At 40.9% G+C, this 24,810-nt stretch overlaps 1 protein-coding gene across 5 annotated transcripts in view; it reads left to right on the top strand.

Annotated features, from left to right (window-relative positions):
* Positions 1-24,810, top strand: part of TGFBR3 (transforming growth factor beta receptor 3) — a 194,068-nt gene that overhangs the window by 11,812 nt on the left and 157,446 nt on the right. For all 5 annotated transcript variants that reach the window (XM_072834466.1, XM_072834464.1, XM_072834462.1 and 2 more), the window contains exon 2: positions 10,515-10,682. In XM_072834466.1, coding sequence (XP_072690567.1) covers positions 10,595-10,682 — 88 coding nt within the window. In that variant the 5' untranslated portion in view covers positions 10,515-10,594. The remainder of the gene's footprint in view (positions 1-10,514; positions 10,683-24,810) is intronic.

The following is a 24,810-nucleotide window of genomic DNA, read 5'->3' as shown; positions in this document are numbered from 1 at the left end:
CTCACACCACCAATTCTGACACTAGTTTAGTCCCATGAGACTGCCCTCTACTTGATGGGTCACAAGCCCAGGTTGCAGAATGGAGGTTCCCACAACCCTCTCTTTGGGTTTGATTAATTGCTAGAAAAGCTCACAGAACTCAGAAAAAACATTTTACTTACTAGATTGCTGGTTTCTTATAAAAGAATATGACTCAGGAACAGCCAACTGTAAGAGATGCAAGATGTAAGAGGCAAAGTGTGGAAAAAGGGCATGGAACTTCCATGCCACTGGGCAAGCCACTCTCCCAGTCTCTACATATTTACCAACATGGCATGGCAGCTACCTCTCCAAACCCCATCCTTTTTTTTTTTTTTTTTTTACAGAGTCTCTGTTACATAGGCAGGATTGATTAAATCTTTGGCCATTGGCAATTGAGTCAACCTCTAGCTCCTCTCTGAAAAGGACCTGAAAGGTCCAACCCTCTAATGACCTGGTTGGTCCTTCTGGTAAGCAGCCTGATCCTGAGGTTGGGTCCAGAGGTTACCTTGATAACACAACAAAAGACATCTTTTATTCCTGTCATCACTTAGGGAATTCTGAGGATTTTAGGAACTTTGGCCCAGAAATAGGGACGAAGACCAAATATATATTTCTTGTTATAAATCACAATATCACACTTCCATGACCACCCTATCTAAAATAACATCCTTCCTCTCAGCACTCTTTCTCCTTAAGTTGCTTTATTTTTCTTTCATAGGACTTCCGTCACTTGACACATTATGAATTTGTTGTCTGTCTCCCCCACAAGAAGGTAAACTCCATGAAAACAGTGTCATGCTTAGTTTACTGCTGTGTCCCCAGCTTCCTGAACAAGGACCTGGCACGTGGTAGGTGCCAATAAATGTTAATTGAGTGAATGAATGAAGAAAAATAAACCTTCTAATTGAGGGATGCCTGGGTGGCTCAGCAGTTGAGTGCCTGCCTTCGGCCCAGGGTGTAATCCTGGAGACCCGGGATCGAGTCCCACATTGGTCTCCCTGCATGGAGCCTGCTTCTCCCTCTGCCTGTGTCTTTGCCTCTTTGTGTGTCTCTCATGAATAAATAAATACAATCTTTAAAAACGACAACACAATGCTAATTGATCCTTGCCTCCCTGATTTCAAAACACAACAACTTATCTCGGGTCTGATTGAATCAGACCTGCCCACTACCTAGAAGGTGACCATCTGTGCCAGGCCTGATTGGCATCTGTGGAGGAGGAGCTCCTGTTTGTAGTGGTAAGAAAATCAGACAGACCTAGGTTCAAAACCTGGTGCCAGAACTTATTGGGGTTGTTGAGTGTCTTGAAGCCTCACTTTTCTCTCTACAGAGTCCAGGATATCTGTCTTCTTGGGTTGTTGAGATGATGAAATAAGAAATTTGAAAAACGCCTTGGGTGCTCAGTAGGTGGTAGCTGAGATATTTTGTGGGGTCGGAAGAGGAAAGCAGGGTGTTAGCCTGTAAAGGAAGGGGAATGTGGAATAAAAACACCAACAACCACAGAATAATTACAAAGCAGTATGTGGACAAGTCTTGGCTGTGCTACTAACTAGCTGGGTAACGATGGGCCAGTCACTGAGCCTTTCTAATTCCTGGTTTGCTAATCTGTAAAATTAGAGGGCTGGAGTGGATGTTCTCTATTTCTGACATTCTGGGTCAGCCCTGAGTAGAAGATAACATCGAACAAATTATACACAAAATGTTAAGGAGAACTGTGTTCACAGTGGGTAGGATTAATCAGAATGGTTTTTAGAATGAGGTGAGGGGAATGAGTAGAGTTCATGGAGTTTGAGGAATATAATAGAAATGGCAGATTTTTTTTAAAGGTTATTTATTTGAGAGAGAGAGAGAGAGAGCATGCACATGATGGGACACAAGGAGGGAGAAGCAGACTCCCCGCTGAGCAGGGAGCCCCCATGTGGGGCTTGATCCCAGGACCTTGGGGTCAGGACCTGAGCTAAAGGCAGATGCTTAACTGACTGAGCCACCCAGGTGCCCCAAAAATGGCAGTTTTGATAGAATGGGCAGATCTGACAAAATTCAGGTTTTGTGTGTACCTACATTGCTCAGAAAATAATGATTCAAATATTTTTTGTTTGTGTGGGGCACATGGGTGGTTCAGTTAAGTGTCTGCTTTCGGCTAGGTTATGATCCCAGATCGTGGGATCAAGTCCCACGTGGTGTGTGTGTGTGTGTGTGTGTGTGTGGTGGGGTGGGGGGCTTCCTGCTCAGTGGGGACTCTGCTTCTTTCTCTCCCTCTGCCTGCTGCTCCCCCTGCTTGTGCTCGTTCTCTCTCTGTCAAAGAAATAAATCTTAAAAAAATTTTTGTTTATATAAGTTATGTATTTTTTGAAAAAGATTTTATTTATTTATTCATGAGAGACACACAGAGAGAGAGAGAGGCAGAGACACAGGCCGAAGGAGAAGCAGGATCCCTGCAGGGAGCCCAACGTGGGACTGGATCCCGGGTCTCCAGGACCATGCCCTAGGCCGAAGGTGGCGCTAAACCGCTGAGCCCCCCGGGCTGCCCTTTAAGTTATATAATAAAAATAGCTACAGTAGTATTAGTTTTTTTTTTTTTCTTTTTTGCACTTAGGGTGTCAAATTGAATGTTTTTCTGAGAATACTTTCCAGTTTCCTTAAGTCATTCATACTAGCCGTGACCTATTTCAGATTTCCACAAGTGTATTAGTTGTTAGTCCATATAATGCCAATTATAAGTAAGGTATAGAATAAAAGATTTTCTTGTTTAAACTCTTCATATTACAGATGAAGAAATTAAAGCCCAGAATGGAATGACTTGTCTAAGCTTGTAAAACATGTTGATGCCAGAACTCCTGTATCTTTTTTTTTTTTTTTTCAGAACTCCTGTATCTTTGAAGATCCCCGAGATACAGGTTCTTTCTCATGTATAGCTCTTATTTGTTGGTTTATCATTTATTATTGAGAAATATTTGGATAATTCACCATCCTTTCATTCTTCCAACTGTAATATACACGATCGTGTTTTATACTTGTTACCCATTATGGTACCCTCATTGGTAGCCGATTACATGCCAAATAGGTAGACCACTACTGCTACCAGGTAGACTGAGATCCTTCTTTCTAGAGTGAACAGATGTAGGAATGCCATACCTGGAAGGAAATAATCACATAAGCATAAGCATGCAGAGGATGAGGTGAGTCTTAAGTAGGCAGCATCTAGCAATCCTGGGAAGGTTATTTTTTTTTCCCAAAGATATTATTTATTTATTCATGAGAGACAGAGAGAGGCAGAGACACAGGCAGAGGGAGAAGCAGGCTCCATGCAGGGAGCCCGATGTGGGACTCGATTCCGGGTCTCCAGGATCACGCCCTGGACTGCAGGTGGCGCTAAACTGCTGAGCGCACCCCCCCCCCCCCCCCCGCCGCTGCCCAGGTTTTGGTTTTTATACTTGATTATACTTGACAGCAGTGGGTGACCATTGAAGGGTTTCAATTCTTAATGTTTCACATGTCTCGGCTGCTGAGCCCTCTCTTTACCAAATAATATGTTAAATAGTTGAAATGTTATCTATTGAGGGATTACCCTCATTTAAGAGGCCCATAATGTTATATTGGAAGTCAGTGAGAGAAAAAATAAGTGCTTAATTGCCATTAGCAGAATAGTCTATTGCTGAAGTGTTTATTCTGAATTCATGTATTTGCAGAATCCTTGTGAATATAAATAATCCTGTGACTAAAATATTTTAGTAAATTACTGTGTATTGTACAAAATAGCCTAATGGAGGTCTAATAGATGTAGCTTTCCCAAAGTTTTTTTTAATGGCTTAGCGCTTGCTAGGGCCTAAAGCATGATGATTGGTGTCCTGAGGATATTCAGATGTGCTGACTTTTGCTGGAATAATTGCAGCTTCGTGATTTAATGAGCGCTTTTGGTGATAGCTGATTCCTCACTCCAGGCAGCTTGGTTGGTGGTGGTGCCAGGCTGAGTTCCTCAGCCTCCGGCTAAGGCCCTGAAGCTAATTTGGGAATCGAAAGGTAGAACTGAGGAGGGCCAGGCAGCCAGATCCCTGTAACTTATACCAGGGTTGTTGAGACAGTAGCTTTACCACCTTTTCAGAACAGCTTTGCAATATTATGACTATTTTTAGGGTTAGTTTCATCTTAAAAATGAAGAAACGGGGTGGGGGGCACCTGGATAGCTCGGTTAGTTAAGGGAAGGTTAAGCATCTTGCTCTTCATTTTGGCTCAGGTCATGATCCAGCCCCAGGGCAGGTAGGGCTCCCTGCTCAGCCGGGAACTTGCTCCTCCCTCAACTCCTCTTCCTGCTCTGGATTGCATTCTCTCTCTCAAATAAAGAAATACATTTTTTTTTTTTTAAGATTTTATTTCTTTTTTCGTGAGACACAGAGAGAGAGGCAGGGATAGTCAGAGGCTCCCTATGGGGACCTGATACAGGACTCGATCCTGGGACCCTGGGGTCATGACCTGAGCCAAAGGCAGACACTCAACCGCTGAGCCACCCAGGTGCCCCAAGAAATAAAATCTTAAAAAAAAAAAAGTCTGGGAATCCATTCTGATCTAAACCTGTTTTCTTGTCTGATCTGCTATAAGAGGTTTTTGTTTGTTTGTTTGTTTGTTTTAAATAATCTTTATACCCAATGTGGGTCTCAAACTTCAAACTCTGGGATCAAGAGTTGGCTTTACCAACTGAGCCAGGCAGGCACCCCTTTGCTGTAAGAATCTCAGTGTATCTTCCATGCTCTCTGGACTCCCTTCAGTCTGTTCTCCATAGGGTACTCAAGAAAATCTTTATTAATTTTTTATTGATTTTTAAAAATTTTTTCCAGTTATATTAAAATATAATTAACACAAAGGATTGTGTAAGCTTAAGGTGTAAAACATAATGTTACATATGTATGTATAGCAAAATGATCACCACAATAAGTTTATTTAACATCTATCACCACACTTACAGACTTTTTTTTTCTTGTGATGGGAACTTTTAAGATTTAGTCTTAGCAACTTTCAGATATATAATACAATATTGTTAACATATTGTCATATGTTACATTATATCCCCAGGACTTATCTTGTAGCTGATATTTATACATTTTGACCACCTTCCCCCTCTCCCCCCACTCCCCCTTAGTCCTGGCAACCACCAATCTATTCTTTCTTTTTTAGATTTTACATACAAGTGAGCTCATAAACTACTTGTCTTTCTCTGCTTGATTTATTTCACTTTGCATAATGCCCATGAGGTCTATCCATGTTGTTGGAAATGCAGGATTTCCTTTTTTTTTTTTTTTGAGGCCGAATAGTATTCTACTGTGTATATTGTATATATATACTGTGTTTTCTTTATCCATTCCTCTGTTGATAGATACTTAGGTTGTTTCCAGGTTTTGACTGGAACATAGGAGTGCAGGTATTTCTTCAGCATGATTTCTTTTCTTTTGGATGTATACCCAGAAGTGGAGTTGCTAGGTCATATAGTAATTCTATTTTTAACTTTTTGAGAAATCTCCGTATCCATAGTACCTGTACCAGGAAAAAAATTTTTTTTTTTTTGGAGTAGCTTCTATACCCAACATGGGGCTTGAACTCATGATCCTAAGCTCAAGAGTCACATGCTCTAACCTACTGAGCCAGCCAGGAGCCCCTGTACTAGGGAAATCTTAACCTAATAGATCCCACCACTTACCTGCTTAACTCTTTCTTGAACCTTATTTGTCTCCTTTCCCTTTTGGCTTTGCAGCCTTGCTCCCTCCAGTGTCAGGGACCTGTTACAGTTCCTCCAACTGTACTGTCATCCCTCACCCTTTTAAGCTTCTACTTATCCTTCAGGTTATGGGTACTTTTCCTTTAGAGCTCTTATCATAGTGTCTAATTACAAATTTGTGAGTATTGGTCTGTTTATCCCATCAAACTTTGAGCCCATGATGACAAAGAACATGTATCTTTGCTTGGCCATTATATCCCCATTGCCTGGCATGGAGTAAGCAATAACTAAAGACTTACTAAAGGAAGAAATGAAGCTTAGGAAATTAAATATCTTGCCTAATGTAACAAGTGGTGTTACTTCTAGACTATAAGCTTCATAAGGGCAGGATTTTTGGCACCTTTTTTCATCCTCGGCATCTTCAACAGTGCCTGGTTTATAGTAGTAAATATTTGTTGAATATTGTGTTTGAATGTGAGTCCAAAGATTTCTTTTAAAAATTTTTTAATTTTAATTTTTTTTAAAGATTTATTTATTTTAGAGAGAGTGAGATGAGGGGAAGGGAGAGAAGTTTAAGCAGACTCCACACTGAACATGGAGCCCAATGTGTGGCTCAGTGTCATGACCCTGAGATCACGACCTAAGCTAAAACCCAAGAATTGGATGCTTAACTGTGCCACCTACGTGTCTTGATTCCAAAGATTTCTTATCCAAATCTAAGACTTTTCCCCTTATGCCAAATCTGTCTGAAAATAGGGATTTAGAATTACCAGTTTCTCTTTATGGTAGAAAAATCTGAGAGTTACTGTTGTGATTCAGTAAGGTGGCTTTGCTTTTTCTGTATACAGGTCTTAAAGGGCATCCAAATGTCATTAGACAAACAACAGTATCTGTTCTACATCCTGTATACCCCCTTTTTACGGGCTGCCAAGTTAGATATTGATGTCATCCATCCTGCCTGTTTTCTAAATCCCCTGAATAACATGTTGAATAACCATCAGAACAATTCCTCTACCAGCTTTTATTTAACTGTTTGCAGACTTAACAATATATTTCTCTCTCCAAAATTCACTTACATGTCAGACCAGAAACATTTTAATGATCTGTTAAAAAATAATTTCATGTTTAAGGTACCAGAAACTCAGGTGTTATTTACTATCTGAGTTTAGGGGATGGCAATTTTTTTACTGCATTCAGTATATCTCCATCTTGAAGATCTTCAAATTTGTTGAATATTTTCCTAATTGGGGGCTGAAGAGTCTTAGTGTTCAGATATGACATCGCACAGTTTGTGCTTCATTTTAGCCTTTGCATTTTCAGAGAACTTGGAGTCATACAGCATTACCAAGCATTCTTTGTTATAGTTGCCACCTATAGTCCCGAAGTCAAGTCACAGTTTGTGATCAGTAGTGATTTGTGCAGAGGGTATATGTCCACATGGAAGTTCCATTGTCTGATGGCAGCCCTAGCAGACTTCTCCTTCTCTTGGGAAATCTGTTCTGAAAATTGAGAATTGAGAGGGAGAAAATGGTTCCTTGTTTGTAGTGACAAATCTGGATCTGGGAGGGAGACCCTGTCATGGGAAGACCTGATTTCTAGTCTTGACACTGCCATATTACTTTGAGCAAGTGCTGGGCTTGGAGTTTGGGTTCCTTTTCATCAGTGGAATCATGTTAATCTCTTCTAGCTTTAAAAGCTGTTATTTATCTGTAGCATGCCAATTCCTTTATTTTTTATTTTTTATTTTTTAAATTTTTATTTATTTATGATAGTCACACACACAGAGAGAGAGAGAGAGAGAGAGAGAGAGAGAGGCAGGGACACAGGCAGAAGGAGAAGCAGGCTCCATGCACCGGGAGCCCAATGTGGGATTTGATCCTGGGTCTCCAGGATCGTGCCCTGGGCCAAAGACAGGCGCTAAACCGCTGAGCCACCCAGGGATCCCTGCCAATTCCTTTAATTGAGAAATTGATCTACTCCAAGTTACATTCTGATTTTAAATAATTTTGTGTATAGCTGGCTGGGTTAGACTTGTAAGGGGAAGTTAGTAATTTCTCTCGCTGGCTTTTAGCCTATTGCCAGACATCATTTTACCGTTTATCTCTGAGATAAAGAGATGCCGTTTAAAAAAAAACCCAACCAACCAGGGAATACTGTTCCCAACCAGTTCCTTTTGAATATTGGTTTAACCCATGATGGTTTTCATTTGGGGAGGGAATTTTATTTTATTTTATTTTTTTTAAGTTAATCCTGCTCCTTACCTGTGCACGCTATCTGATCACTAGAGAATATGGGGCAAAACACTCTGTTTAATGGCCTCAGAAATAGACCTGGAGGAACTCTGAAATGAGAAGAATTAGTGTGAAATTTGTGTGCACGCATGCATTTTAAGTCCATTAGGCTCCCAGATTCTTTTCTGTTCATTTGTAGGTACCAAAAGTACTGATACCCTTTGAACTGGGCAAAATGACTTACACGATGGACCCCAAATTGTTATTTATTTCAAGATCACAGAGTACCTTATTTATATTTCTAAAGGAAGCATTTAGTTTATAAAGTCCAAAGATACTCAGGGAGTTTAGAAACCCAGGGTGGGAGTCCCTGCTGTTTGCAAATTGAGTATGATATATAACGTTAGAGAAAAAAGAAAGAGTTTGTATTTATTTCCTCAGTTTTATTTCAGATTAACAAAGCTGGGAGCCTCGATCATCCAACATTCTTCTAGTTGTATATTAAGGTGCAGGTCTTGGCCAAAGTTGGAGTTCCACAGAATGGGAACGACATGCTTCCCTTTTTATTCTCCTCCGCCTTAGGATCCTGTCACCACATTGAGAAGATTAGACAAAAACTCTTTACAGTTTATTTTCTTTTTGCACAAGTTACATTATGGAGGGACTTTTAAGCTAAAAGAAGAAAAACTCCCTCTTTGTTAGAAGCAGCACAGTGTGTAGTTTCAACTTGTCTTTGACTTCCTCGGAGATGTTTTAAGATCCGGTGTAAACTTGCTGTGGTTTGCCTTTGGGCATCAAACTGTTTAGCTTGGCTCTATCTGTAATTGCTGCATTTTAATAATTGCCCAATATTCTTGTCAGCAATTTGCAGTCTATATTTTTAATAGAACCTTTTGCCTTTCTTTCCACAGGTTCATTCAGACCTGGTTTAAGCCCCTGGATTAATGCTCACAGTCCCACAGACCCTCTGCAGCTGCGGGCAGGGGGTGACACAAGCTCATTAAATATTCCCACAAGCCGCGTGCTGGGTATAGTTTATGTGCTCTATAAAAATCCTCTGGGAAGCCATCTTCTTCTGAGATCTCCTTACAGGGTTTTGCTTTATGAAATTTGCTCTTAGCATTTGCTGAAATAGCATATTCTTTTGGAGAGAGTTTTCCTTATCAATCCATTCAGGAAATTTAATTTTTTGAAGGGAAAAAATAGGGTCAAATTCTCTTTGCTGTCACTGACTTTTTTTTTTAAGACTTTATTTGAGAGAGAGAAAGCATGAGTAGGGGAAGGGATAGAGGGGGAGGGAGAGAGAATCAACCAGACTCTGTGTGTAGTGTGAGTCCCCAATAAGGGGCTCGATCTCACAACCCTGAGATCATCACCTAAGCTGAAACCAAGAATGGAACGTTTAACCAACTGAGCCAGCCAGGCACCCTGTGAAGGCATTTAAAAGCCATTTTAAATGTCTTTTCCTTAACATTTGATGCAGTAAACTAAGACCACTTAATTAGAAACTCATTTTGCCATTGTTTTTTATATTTTTGTATTGCGTCTACGAGTACCCAAACTGGCTTTGTCTCTGAAGGTAGCAAGCCGGTTCTGTAGATCGTTTCCCGGGTGAGGGTAACAAGACTGCAGTCCCTAGCTATTTAAGATAGTTCCTGGAAACTTCATGATCTTGCCTGGCTCAGCGCCTAGATGGGATGGGGTCTTTGTGCTTTTAGCCAGTTCTTGGATAACTTCTTTTCCTGATAAGAAGGAATCATGCTCTTACACAGTGCCTGGAACATAGTGGGTGCTCAATAAATGTTTGTCAAATTGAACATCTTCTGTGGGTTGTACCAGGGTCAGGAATATAGGGCTGGAAAATATACGTGGTGTGTCTAGATGAGGTAATCTTTAGGGCCATAGGAGAGATATTCACGTTTAAGCAAATCAGCATAAAACTTGTCATTCAAGCCTCTGGATAAGCATAAGGTTAGAAGTACCTCTGGATCCTCTGGTCCAGTTACCAGAGTCTTAACTGTGGTTGAGAGACAGGGAAGACTTTTCTCCTGTTAAAATGCTGGCAAACAGTTGAAATGAGATCTTTCCCTTTTGATTGTTCTTTATTTTTCAGGTTGATTCTAAGTATTTTAACTTGATCCTTGTGATGACTACATCATTATAACATTAGATTGAGTTTGATTAGAGTTGTTTGTGTTTCTTTGTTGACACTTGGAAGTTCATGTAGCAAGTGTCATTGATTACTTTGGTGCCACAACATAGCTGGTAATGTTCTATTATAGGTGAACCTTGATTTTCTTCTGTATTCATGAACATTTTATATAAAGCCAAAGATTTAAAGTATCAAAAATAAGGATTTCTTTACAAAAGTATTTGCTTTAAAAATCTTTATTAGGTAACTAGCACCCCTAGTTCAGTTTACTCGAGTGTTGTCTAGGCATCTTTTCAGATAAATTTATCTTAGACTTTTTAGAGATTATTCATTTCTCTTTACTGTGTATTTTTGAAAAGTTTCTGCATTAAGTTTTCTTTTTGAAATATGTTTATTTTTACAGGCAACTTGAAAATTGGAAAGGATTTTTAAGGCTGCTTCTGATTTGCAAAGACTATCTACATCTGAGGCTGAAGTGACTGAATGGGGCACACTTTTGGAGACATCAAAATGACTTCTCATTATGTAATTGCTGTGTTTGCCCTGATGAGTTCCTGTGTAGCCACTACAGGTGAGTTGCAGAATATAGATTGCATGTTCTTGTATTCTTTCGGATATATTTTCTTCAGTCTCTTTAGTTCAGAAAAATTTAGATGTTTTGAAAAATATGTTTATGCAAAATGTGAGTATTTCTGTTCTTCAGGGAAATAAAATATTTGACTACAGATTACATGTATGTTTGTCTATGTTCTATTTTACTAGGCTGGTGCTAGATATTCCAGTATCAGTGACATTACTAAATAATACTGACTAAACCTCAGTATTGAGATGGGTAGAGAACAAATATGCTGATGTGTAATCCCACTTAATTTTGTTCCATGCATAGATTACATTTATTTTCTCTCCCTAAATAAGAATTTCAAGAAAGCCTTTTTGTTCTTTATCAGAAAATAAATAGGTCTTCTACTTAGAGGTGACACTCTTGGCATAGGATACTTAGGAAGTATTCATTTTACCTATTTAGATATTTTAAGGTGTAACTTTAAAAAAATACAGAACTGTGCTTTCTGGAGGCAATCAGAGTATGAGATTGGAGATAAGAAGCAAAAGACTGGGTTGGAACATTGTTGCTTAAGTAAGAATATCTCATCCCCTACATCAACATCTTGATGTTCCCAGTCAGGGTTGCTTAACAAATTTGGAAGCTTAATTTGCTCTATTTTGTGGTAATTTGCTTTGTGTCTATTACATAATAAGCCACATGAAAGAATTTGTTGGACCAGTCCTGTAAACTGGCTGGTGTCAACAAGAAACATATTGACCTGAAAAATGATTAGCCTCTTGGTTTTGGCTATTGAATTCACATACAGATGAGATGCTAGTGATGATAATGATTGCCACTTATTGAGTGTGTCACCACAGCCAAGCATGGGCCTAAATAATTACAGAATATAACAATGAATAAGGATATTCTTATTTTGTGAGCTCACTTAATCCCAACTCTGAGGTAGGTAGATTATTTTTCCCATTTTACAGATGATGAGATGAGAGATTAGATGATGTGCACAGAGTCATGTGGCTGGGAAGTGGAGGAGCCAAGTTTTACATCTGCACTCTTAATGTCTGTGCTGTACTGAAGAAGCCACTAACAAGCAGTTAAGTCTCTGAGTCATTAGTAGGCACAGGTTGAGTGAAAGCCAGTTTGCAGAGTGTGGTTTATGGGATTGGACAGCAAAATGTCCCCCTTGTTGCAAATATCTTGAGAGAAAGTTGGTAATTGTTTTGTTTTATTTTTTAAATGCCAGTGTGAATTTGAACTGTCCATTCTCTGTCAGCAGTTTCATTTTGTCTCATGATTGAAGAGTTATTTGTCTTTTAGCCTCTGTATTAAATCTGATCTTAATTAAAATCTCATTGAAAAGTTGCAGCAAAAAAAGATGAGTGGGGGGGGAGAGAGAGAGAGAGAGAGAGAGAGAAATGGCTTGATGGAAAATGTGCTATTTTGATGACGAGGTATTATCATACCTCATAGGTTTGAGGCAGAATTTTCTGCTTTCATTGATGCCTGAGATAGACTAAAAAACAACTGAAGAAGGTACTTTATGGGAAAGTGGTGAGTTTGATGGCTCTGTATACCCTTGATGTATTAGATAGTGAATCAGTTTTGGTTAAGACCTTCCTTCCTCTCTCAAGCCATTAGTAAAATATATTTTTTGAGTTGTATACATACTCAAAATTTTGCTGAGAATTAAAGTAAAATTGAGAGTAGAGTTACCAGTTTTGTGGCAGCCTGAGACAACTGACTAATGGTAGAGGTAGAGATGCTTTTTTTTAATGCTAAATTTTTATTGAAATACAATTTACAGAGAAATGTGTACATGAAAGTGTGTAGCTCAGTATATTTTCACGAACTGAACACACGTATGTGAACAGTATTAGAGATGCCATTTTTATTATTATTGTTATTTTTTTTAATATAGGAGCTTGAACTCATGATCCTGAGATCAAGACCTGAGCTGAGATCCATAGTCAGACACTTAACCAGCTGAACCACCCAGGTGCCCCAGAAATGCCCTTTTGAACAACCTATTGGCTAAATAAGAAGGGAGAAATTTTTTTTTTTTTTTTTTTTTTTTTTTGAGAAATGTTTTGTATATGCTGAATCCGGTGGCTTTTTGTATAGGCTTAGCATACTCACAAAATGCTTTTTAGGGCATTCTGATAAGTTGAACTTCAGGAAAATAATAGTAATAATAATGAATATTTATAGAGTAATGAATTAATGTGTGCCAGGCCCTGTTGAAAGTGCTTTATGTATATTACCTCATTCACCTTTATTACTGTCCTAAGAAGTGTAGGTACTTTGCTTATTCCCAGTTTATAGATGAGGAGACTGAACACAGACAGGTTACGTAACTTCTTCAAGGTCACACAGCTGGTAAGTGGCAGATTTAACCATGAACCTACTTAGTCTAGATCTGATGATTGAGCTTTTAAGTCTGTCTGTCACGAAGGGAGTATTGATCAGAAACCTGTTTAAAAAGAATGATAGTTTGCTCTGTGCTGTGTCATCATGAAACATAAAGTAAATCTCTTATTTGCTGAGTCCCTCTAAGTGCAAAGCACAGTACTAGTCACTTAGGGGTATACAAAGAAATATAAGATTCATCCCTTCCTTTGAATCTCTTGTGTGTTAGTTAGGCATGTAAAATATAACCATATAACAAACTAATCAGTATATAGTGAATACCAAATAAAAGTCAAAAGACCTCAGAGAGGTCGGAAAGGAAGCCCAGGTGGGTTGGAGTGGCTAGAGAGGGCTTTGTGGGTGTGCTCAACCTTGAGCTCTGTTCTGAAGGTCAGCCAGGAACTAGGAAGGTGAAGGCATGGGGCTGATCAGCTAGCACAGTATATGGGACATGGGTGCTTGATGAGTTTTAAAGAATGGATGACCTGAAGATCTGGTATGGGAATGAGGTCTGTTTGGAAGGAAGGATGGGAGTAGGTTGTGGAACGAGGCTTGTAGATTTCATTTTGAGGTTTGGATCCTTTTTTTTCCATTCCCATGTAGCCAAAGGCATATACTGTTTAATCTTAGAATCCAAACTATGGCCTCAAAAAGTGAGGCTGAGTATATGGCTTCATTAGCTTCAAAGACAACACCGCTTGGCATACAGGCCAACAATTTATCACGGGCTTGCTCTCTGCCAGCCAGCTTGTTTTGTCTTTATAAGACAACCCTCTGGGGCGAGTGTTAGTATTATCATAATTTACATTTTACAAACAAGGAAAGTGAGACTCAGTTTGGCTTATAACTTACAATTGTATAAAGTCCCATAACTAATAATGACAGAGCTGGGACTTGGACTCAGGCAGTTTGGCTTTAGAGTCCAGCCCATCCCCACTCCACTGGAGCCTCCGTATAGGAAACCCTCAGTGTGGAATGATTGAACCCCTTCATTTGACTGAGTAGCCACCAGTAAGTCATTCTGGTGAAGAACCAAATTAAACTCCTTTCACCTTAAATGAGACATGTGTAAGTCATCAGAATGGAGAGACCTTCAAGTAATGGGTCTTCTTTATTTGCTTTCTTACCTTACTGACATGACTGTGAAGCTCTGTTGTAGGGTTCTTGGTGGCAGAAGGGGTGAAAGCTGTGTAGAAGGCCTCCTTTAGATATGTAGCCAGGAAGGGCGAAGGGCGAAGGGCAGCACAGCACATAAAATTAATCTGAGTTAGGATAGTAGGCATCTTCTAGCTCCATGGATTTGCCTGGGTCTTTAGTGAAAGCCTTTCCTTCTCTGCTTGTGAAGGAGGTAGTGGTCAGCAAGCCGCATCCCAGGAGCTTCGAGGTTGCTTTGATAACGTTCATACTTGTCCTCCCCTCTCTTTTTCCTGAGTTATTGTACAGTGTGTGAGTAGGGGAGGCCCTGCTCTTGATGAACAAAAGCTGTATGAGGACCATCATGCCTCCTGGTTAGAAATTATTTTAGGTTTTTGGCACCTTGTCCTAAATCCTATAATCCCACGGGGCACCAGCGTGGCTCAGTCAGTTGAGCCACCGACTCTTGATTTTGGCTCGGGTCATGATCTCAGGGTCTGAGATTAAGCCCTGCTTAAGATTCTCTCTCTCCCTCTGCCTCTGCCCCTCCCTCTGCTTGCTCACACACTCCTTCTCACTCTTTCAAGATAAATCAATAAAATCTTAAAATAATCCTGTAATCTATCTAAGAAAAGTGGGAAGTTTAAAACATTAAATGCTCTTATGGGCTTAAGCCTCACTAAGTTTTCACTTTAAAAATTGTTTGGCAACCTGTCTTTAAAAAACACTAACTCTGCCCCTGAGGCTTGCCAGAGTTAGCTAAGGCTGTGTTTCCAAGAGCCTTGCTAACAAGAAAAAGAGGCATACACAGAGAATTCAAGGAAATCGATTTGGTTGGAAGGGATGGACTTGCCTGCAGTCCACTGGCCTCTTGTGCCCAGTGCAAGAGGTGCTGCTGAGGTGAACTGATGCTGGCCTCAGTGACAGTGGGATGTTGGTGGGATGGCTGTTTGCCTTATTCCATTGTTGCCATTCTGTGGCTAAATGCATCTTTTTGGAGGATTGTCCACAACCTGCACATACATTTCAATTGAGCAGATGCATTTCTTTCTTTTTTTTCTATTTTTAAAGACATAGTTTTAAAAAAATATTTATTCATGAGAGAGAGAGAGAGAGAGAGAGGCAGAGACACAGGCAGAGGGAGAAGCAGGCTCCATGCAGGGAGCCTGACGTGGGATTTGATCCTGGGACTCCAGGATCACGCCCTGGACTGAAGGCAGCGCTAAACCGCTGAGCACCTGGGCTGCCCAAGATTCATTTCTTTTCATCTCTCCTGAATGTACCTGAAATTCCAGGAAAATAGAGATAGTTTTAGTTGGAGCTATTTTCCTGCTAAGAAAGCTCTGAACTCTTGTGTCCATGGGACAACAAGGAGAGTTATCAACCGGTTAATAATTGATTTGGAATGGGACAAACTGACAGCCTTGAGGGGAGGCTAAATTAATGAGAATGCCATTTTATATTTATAGTTTTCAAATACTCTTATGACTACTATTTCATTTGATTCTCCTAGCAGTAGTCCCGGGGGTAGGCAGGTATTGTTTTGATCATTTCCAGAAGGGAGGTAATGGGACTCAGAGAAAGTAATTTATTATAAGAAAGATAGCTCAACTCTCAGTCAAACCAGAATTCAACACTCCTCTGCAGGCAGGCTCACCGACAAATCTTAGTCTTTTTGCTGGTGTGCTTCCTTTAGTACCTCTTGAAATAGTGGTAGCCGGCCACTCTGCTGGGCGCTATTCACCTGCCAGTTCATCTGATCCTTATAGAAACCCAGTGAGGTAGGTAGGTGATTGTCATCATCACTGTGTGTGTGTGTGTTTTTTTTTAAAGATTTTATTTATTTATTAATGAGAGACACACACAGAGTGAGAGGCAGAGACACAGGCAGAGAGAGAAGCAGGCTCCAAGCAGGGAGCCTGATGTGGGACTCCATCCCAGGACTCCAGGATTACGCCCTGGACCGAAGGCAGGCGCTCAACTGCTGAGCCTCCCAGTCGTCTCCATCACTGTGTTTGTAATTGTTACCGCTGCCACCACTCCTACTACTATTGGTATGCTAGCGGGAACTGAGGCTTAGAGAAGAAAAATGTAATATATAATGAGAGACAAATCAATTTTAATGAAAGTTAAAGTGGTCATTGACAGTCATACAAGTAGTAGCTAGCAGAGTGGCCACAGCTCTAGAGTTGATGCTCTTTCTCTTATGCTGCCTCAAAGGAACTGGTACTCTTTCTCTAGGACTTGCGATTAATGGCCTACGGACTGCAGGGGTGGTTCTTCCATGGTTTTCTCCTCTCTGCCAACTGAGTGATCAGAGCTGTGGTTCATAATAGTAGGAAGACGAGGAGAGTGCCAGTGGTGGCTGCCACTGGGGAACGTAAAGGGTAGAGGAGGGACAGACTTGGAGATTCCAACCAAATCCAGCAAGGCCTTCTCTTGCCAATACAGAGTCTCTGGATCCAGTTGGTTGATTTGTTTTGTGATTATTATTGTCTTTAGGTTGTTAACTGTAACCACTTTCATATTCCATTGCTGTCTTGGATGTATAGGGAAAAGATGTTCAGGGTGATGCCAATTGGGTGACCGGCTGTGATAGTGTAAACAAGATGGTCACTAAGAACATGAGTAAGATTGTTCACAGATTTGATGTCAGACAAGTGAGCAGATGCCAGGTTTCTCTCTCCTTTGCATCCTTATCCGAGACTGTGTAATTACCACACTGCTTTTTGGATTCCTGATTTATTTGGGTTATTTAAGGGCACCAGCAATGGTCTGTTTTATAAACACTGATCAACATTTCCACCAGGACAAGGATATCTGTATGTGCTTTCACCATGGTGCCAACTTTCTATTTATCTTAAAGAGTAAAGAACTATATTAAAAGACCGAGAGTAGATAGAGTGGCCTGAATTTTATGTTGTGTTCTTTTTTGGGGAGACCATGCATACCCAAGCATGATGAGGTCCCTCCCTGCTCTATGTTTTTACGCACAAAGAGTATGCCAACATGTATGTGTTCGCATACACATACAAAGTTGGGACACTTAGCAGTAGTCAAGAAAAAGATGAATTTTTTATTAAAGAGTCCCTTGCCCTGCATGGACTTGGGTATATGTGTGTATATGTGTGTGGGGCAGGGTGGAATAGGATATGATGTCTAATAAAAGCTTTTTTTTTTCCATTTGCAAAAGCAGTTGACTAGCTGATAGTTGGGTAACTGGCTGTGATAGTGTAAGAGAGATGTTCACAAGAACACAAGTAAGATTGTTCACAGATTTGATGTCAGACAAGTGAACAGATGCCAGGTTTCTCTCTCCTTTGCATCCTTATCCGAGGCTGTGTAATTGCCACGCTGCTTTTTGGATTCCTGATTTATTTGGGTTATTTTAGGGCACCAGCAATGGTCTGTTTTATAAACACTGATCAACATTTCCACCAGGACAGAGCTATCTGTATGTGCCCACACAGCTGTTTGACCGCTCAAAGCTTATACTTTCACACGTTGTGGATATAGGAAATGAGGCTTTCTCAGCTTGTTTGCTTTGATAACTAATCCCTTATACACTGGGGCTACCTTGAATCACTGATAGAGCTCTGAGCTTTGCGTGCTGGTTTTGGAAGAGTTGTAAGATCAGGGAGTGTTCCGGGAAGGGTTCCAACATGAGGCCGTCCATCAGGACAGCCCTCTACACAGGCATCGAGGCATCAAAGTGCTTACTCCTCTTGGAAGATTGGCCCGGACAGCATCCATGTGAGTTCCTTGCTGACATACATTTATTTAAAAAAACATTTTCTGCCAGAATGATCTAAAAAAGATTCATTCTCAAGTCCAATATAGCCATATTTTTGTTCTCTGAAAGGACACTATAAATCAGGAGAATTCTAGAGGACTTAAAAATGCACTTGCTCTTGGAATGTTCCTTCCAAAGATTAGGCAGCAGGTGCTCTGGGGCCTGAGGCCCAGCTATTCTCCTGCCCTATCCTGCCAACTCGTAACAATCTTTAAAAAAACAAAACCAAACCAAACCAACTAAACCTAGGGTGAAATGTGGACAGTCTTAACGCCTTCAAAAGAAAATTGATTTTTTTTTTTGAAGTTATTCTCTCTGTTGGCAGCGAAGGGAACTACAATGACAAGTTGTAGTTATGGCAAAAGGAAAAGGTTCCAGCGTGACTGCTTTAGGTTCTTTGTGTTGCTTCTGTTTGTCCTTGTGTGTCTGAATAACTTAGTCCTAGTCTAGATGATAGGCCAGAACCGTCAGGAGTAACACCTCCCTTCCTTCCTACTCTTCTACCCCAGCCGGGAGGGTACTTGGGGAGCACCAGCCTCTGGGGAGAGCAGCACATCAGCTTCCAGAGTTGCCTGTGCGCTGTCGTTCCCAACAGTGACACCACGGAGCTGCAGCAGCACTGGGCTGTGCACGTCTTTCCAGTAGGCTGCATCTGGGTGTGCCAGCGTGGCTGTTCTGTTGCTGCGTGGCCAAGCACAAGGCCACCTAGCTCCCACTTACCCCTTTCTTTAGAGTTAGAGGAAAGCACCGTTGGTCATTTCACCTTTTCATTCAACTTTTAAATAGCTGCTGTGTTTGGATGAGAACTCGTAGTCTGGTCAGTGAACTTGGAGTGCCTAACCAAGCCCCAGGTACTCTGCTAGCTTCTGAGGCACAAAACAGGGAAACTTTGATTAGTGCAAACAATGATTTTTTTTCTACCTTGTAACATGGTTACATTTCTTAAAGAGTTAATTGATTTTTTTCAACAAGCATCTATTTTTTTAAGATTTTATTTATTTATTTGACACGAGAGAGAAAGAGCACAAGCAGGGGGAGCAGGAGAGGGAGAAGTAGGTTCTCTGCTTAGCAGGGAGCCTGACATGGGGCTCTATCCCCAGACTCTGGGATCATGTCCTGAGCTGAAGGCAGATGCTTAACCCAGGTGCCCCTCAATCAGCATCTGTTGAGCATTCTAGACACTATTCCAGGTATTAGAGGCTCAGCAATGAACAAAATAGACAGAATCCTTATCCTCCTGAAGCTTACATTCTAATGGATCAGATCAGAACAAAAAAATAGTACATCATTTAACAGGTTCAGTGGACAAAAAGCAAAGGCGCTGGGGATTGTTTAGTGGGGGAGTACAATTTCTTTTATTTATTTATTTTTTTAGATTTAAAGTTATTCATTTATTCATGAGAGACAGAGAGAGGCAGACACATAGGCAGAGGGAGAAGCAGGCTCCCCATGGGGAGCCTGATGTGGGACTCAATCCTAGGACCCTGGGATCACAAACTGAGCCAAAGGCGGATAGATGTTCAACCACTGAGCCGCCCAGGTGCCCCAGGGGGAGTACAATTTAAAGGAAGGTGGATAGGGGCACCTGGCTGGCTCAGTTGGAAGGGCATGAAATGCTTGATTTTGGGGGTCATGAGTTCAAGCCCCATATTGGATGTGGAGATTACTTAAAAAAAGTGGATAGGGAGGGCCTCACTGGAAAGAGCACATTTGAACAAAAATTTGAAGAAGGTAAGCTAAGTGGCTGTATAGGGGAATGAGAATTCCAGGTGGAAGAAGAGCAAGTGCAAAGGTCCTGACATGGCAGTTTGCCTAAAGTGCTCAAGAAGTAGTAAGCAGGCCAAGTGGCTGCTAGAGGGGCCAATTAGTTAACTGGGGGGCAGGTGTGGGCCTGCATATAGCCTTGTAATTTTTACGCAGAGGGAGACAGAGGCGCTGGAAGGTTTGAGCAGCATAATGATATGGTCTGAAGGATGTTTTAACAGGACCCCTGTGGCTGACGTGTTGAGAATAGACTGTTGGGCAAAGGTGCATTTGAGGATATTGGTTGATGGCTGTTGTGATCATTGAGCAAGATGATGGTAGCCACAAACAGATTTTGGAAGGGAGGACCCTTGGGAGTGATATGCTTTTGAAATCAAGAATGATGTTGTGACTTTTATGTGTTCCTTCTCCTATCAGTGGAACACTGGGCTATAACCTGTTAGCAAAGATAATCACTTCTACATAACAGTAAAAGCTGTATCTTAAAATAAATCATCAAAAAATCTTTTTGCCCTATTAACTACTGTTCTTGAATAATCATGGTCTTAAAAGCCTGGACCCTCTCTTCCCAGTTTTTCTTGATTGCCTAGTCTCATTCTTTTCATTCCCCAGGTAGTTTTTTCAGGATGGACCTCAGGATCACGCCCTGAGCTGAAGGCAGACACTCAACCACTGAGCCACCCAGGCGTCCCCTTTCTAGAAAATTCTTACTGTTGTAAATGAGAACTTGGTTTTAGCTTGCTTTTGAAAAAGCTCTCTTGAAAACCTTTAGGTAAACTCATTTGGGTCTAAGAGATTCTTGTGCTGGAGAGGAAATTGGTTTGAGGGAGTGAGTTCTTCAGAGATTTTTAGCTCTCCAGCTTTAAGTGTGGTGTACCCATAGAAACCAGGTGCATCTTTATGAGCTGGGGCTACACCTTGGCATAATTGTCATAGTTATTAAAGAAGCAATTTCCCCCCACTTTTTTACTATCATGTACCTCTTTTGCCTTTTCCCATTTTTGCCTTGTGACTTAGTAGACCAAGGCAGGAGACTTGTGTGGATTCAATGAGCCTGGGGACATTGGTACAGACAACTAGGCTGAGGAGTCTCTAGGTAATGAAAGATGGTACCAGCTGACTGGATAAAAAGGGGAGTTGAAGTAGGTTATAAAGGGTTTTTAAAAAGTTAGGGTTAAGTGGGGTACACCTCATTTCTGCTGTAGCTGTTTTAGTTTTAAACTTTGGTTTCCTCACTGATTCCTATTTAATTCCTGTTACCAGACTTCAAGCTAGAACTTTATTTATTTTTATTTTTTTATTATTTTATTTATGTTTTTTGTATAAAAGCTAGAACTTAAGGTTCTGGTTTAAGCTGGTTTAAGATTCTATTTCTGGGAGAGCTGAAACTGTGTCAGCTTGGTGATGTGGGGCTCAGCAGAAATAACTCCATTTTGGGCCTGTTATCTTTTTTTTTTTTAAAGATTTTATTTATTCATGAAAGATGGGGTGGGGGGCTGGCAGAGACACAGGCAGAGGGAGAAGCAGGCTCCCTGGAGCCTGACGTGGGACTTGATCCCGGGACTCCAGGATCAGGCCCCGGGCTGAGACGGCACTAAACCACTGAGTTACCTGGGCTGCCCTGTTATCTTGTTTTTAACAGTCCCTTCCTCCCACTATGATCATACTCTCAGCCTGAGAAATATGATCAAAATTTAAGGTATTAGCACCCTCCCAGCTACCACTCTGAAACTCTCACAGATTATGCTGATTTTCTGTATGGTATTCCTTTGCAGGTCGTAACTTCAGATTTATGTTCCTTTTTTTTTTTTTTTAATTAATTAATTTGACAGAGAAAGAATGAGAGCATGCATGAGCACAAGCCAGAGAAGGAGAAGCAGACTCCCCGCTGAGCAGGGAGCCCAATGTGGGGCTTGATCCCAGGACCTTGACATGACCTGAGCTGAAGGCAGACACTTAACAGACTGAGCCACCCAGGCACCCCTAGGTTCATGTTCCTTAACTTGGTTGTTTTCTTCATTTTCTGACTTTCTGGTTTTAGGGAGATAATTTGCTTGGTGGCTGGTGGCTACGAACATATATTTAAAGCTTTCGAGAGAATATAGCACACTAGGGAGATTATCATGATTATTAAACCAGGTAATTCCCAGTGTCTGGAGTGTACCTTGGAGCTATGGTCCCCAAGACCCAAACCAATCAAAATCAAAGAAGTCAAAGAAAGATCCTGTTGAAGGAGTCACTTTCTTAAGCCAAGTGGATTGTCCATTGATATATATATATATATTTTAAAGATTTATTTATTTTATATATGTATATATGTATATATATATATATATATATATATATATATATAGAGAGAGAGAGAGAGAGAGAGAGAGGCAGAGACACAGGAGGAGGGAGAAGCAGGCTTCATGCCGGGAGCCTGATGCGGGACTCGATCCCAGGACTCCAGGATTGTGCCCTGGGCCAAAGGCAGGCACCAAACCACTGAGCCACCCAGGGATCCCCCATTGATATATTTTTTATCCTATATTATATATATATATGTATTTTTCTTTGAACTTAGAACCCCAAGACCAAGAGTTGCATGCTCTACCAGCTGAGCCAGGTAGGCACCCCTGTCCAGTGATTTTATGTAGCTGAGTTTCACCATCTCCAGAAGTTTTAATCCAGGTGCAACAAGTAATGTTGGACCCAGCAGAAACACCTCCTTTGCTCAGCTAAAAGATAATTAGTCAATTACTATCTTATTGTCAAGAACAACTTTGGCCATAGAGTCTAGGGATTTTTGTTGAGCAGCTATTACTTTAGCAGTGGATTCTGCAGTATTTTCAAGAGTTAAGGAGCTGACACTGTATTTATTAAAAAATGGGATAAGACACAGAGAAGATTTAACCTCTGTGCCTAAAAAGCTGTCTTTTAAAATAACATTTATTTAGCCACTGGTTTGTAAGGTTTTCTGATTTGCTTTTTCAGACCTCATCAGTGTCATGGTAGAGGGGGGCAATGAGCAACATAAGTACAGCCCTGGAGCTTGCCACAAGCCCCAGGTGGTGGTCATTCTGTTTTTGAAATTGGACCAGAAAAATCCAGAGGAATGCAACAACATTTTTACTTCTTGCCCCCCTGCCAGCTTTTTTCTGGGCCTCCCAAAAATGTGTTTATCTTGCTGGCCATGCGTGTGGAGCAGTCTGGAATTCTGTGTGGCATTAGATAGTGAAAAAAAATGGAAAGATTTCCCACATGATAGAGGTTATGGGAGTGGACTCTGATTGAGAGAAGGGAATTTTGGGATGAGATTTATTTTAATATTTAGTGTTTAAACTGTTGCACATCTCTCTCTCTCTCTCTTTTTAAAAATTTGATAACAAGCCTTTGGGGGTAGAGGTGTGGAGGTATGTACTGGAAGCATTATCAGACTTTTAAGTATCAAATTAAGAATTTTCACTTATTAGAAGAAAAAATTCATTTATGGTGAATGAATTGTCTGAACTTCACTACCCTGATAATTATATAATTTGAGAGCGATGTCTGGCATACTGTGAAGGACCCTGAGGGCCTGACCCCAGCAATCCCTCTCTCCCCCCACCTTTGTCACCCCAGGATTGTGTGCAAGCATGGCTTCACTGTCACTGGTCAGGTCTCTCTCTGCCTGGCCCTCTTGAATGCCCAGCAAATCTGTGTCCTCTATTTTGCCACATTTAATTAGCTCTGGAAATACACTATCAAAGGCTGTCTGGCAGTGGTTCATTAATGGTACGGGGTGAATTCAAAAGCACTAATTAATTGTTTTAGATTATTTGCAAAGCCCATGCTGAAAAACCTAATGCCTGTAGGAGAAAGTTGGCAGAGAGGCTGTTCAGAGATTAACCTGGAGCTTACCCAGCTCAATTGCCTTTTGGAGTTGGGCCAAGAGGGGAGTTGTTTTTCTTTTGGGAGAAGTGCTTGTGGCCACATTGTTCCCTAAATTCCCAGTTTACTGCTCCAGGCTTTTGGCTGATGGAGCTCATATGGACCTTGCTGAGCTAGGGAACTCAATAGCATCTTCTAGAAGTTCTGTTTGTTTTTTGTTTTGTGAGAGAAACACAATTACTTAAAATTCATTAACTAAATATTCCCAAGGGCCTCTTCTTAGGGAGAGGAAAGGGAGCTCTAGTTTGTTATGAAATAATTCAGGTATTAGTGTTAAATGTTCAAAGGCAGCAGGATCAGGCCTTAAGTAGTATCCCCCCACCCACATTCTCCCCACCCCCACCAAAATAAACAAATCCGATTCCTCATTTCCTCTGGCTGGCTCAGGGCTGCAAAGTGCTACTACATTTGGAAAATGGTGTTCAAAAAAAGATCTCAATCTGAAATCAAGTGCGTACCAGTTTAAATTTAGGGTATACTGTATGTATGGGGGGGGAGGGAAATAGGTTTCCATTTTGTATTTTGCTACATTTGACATATCTTATAAAACAATAATATCTGGAAATAGCTCGGGCAGATGAATTGTAGAAAGGTAATGGAAGATGAGAGAGATTTGAGGCTTTTTGGGCCTAGTGCCAGTGCTGGTGACTCTGAGAGCAGTGCAGTCATTTGAAGATGAAAGTAGAGGAGAGCATTTCAGACTTATCTCAGAGCCAATCAAATATTATATAAAGAGGCTATTTTCAAGGCAGTATATAGCACTGTTTGAAAACACTCATCCAGAAATCTTTCAGTCCCAGGGTCTGGCCCTGCCTCCTACTGACAGACCTTAGTGTTTTTCCCCATCCTTCTGGGCTTGAGCAGCATGTGAGTCAGTAGTTACTTACAAATCTCAGGCCAAATTGTACTTTATTAATGTGATTCAGGAGAAAAGAATTCTAATGAAAAATTTCAGAGGCCTGTGCTGGGCTTTTTCATGGTATTGTCAGATCTTCCTAAACTCAAGAAAGCACCCCCCCCCCCAGTCTGTTATTTCTGTTTATTACTCAACTTGGAATCTATTGGAAAAATCTTACATGAAAACTTCAGGAGAGTGTGTTCTGTCTGGTTGAGGACTTTATTCCTGAG

This window comes from Canis lupus, chromosome 8 (genome assembly GCF_048164855.1).
Source record: "Canis lupus baileyi chromosome 8, mCanLup2.hap1, whole genome shotgun sequence".
In the NCBI taxonomy this organism is placed as follows: domain Eukaryota; kingdom Metazoa; phylum Chordata; class Mammalia; order Carnivora; family Canidae; genus Canis; species Canis lupus.
This window is presented reverse-complemented; position numbering and strand designations above follow the sequence as displayed.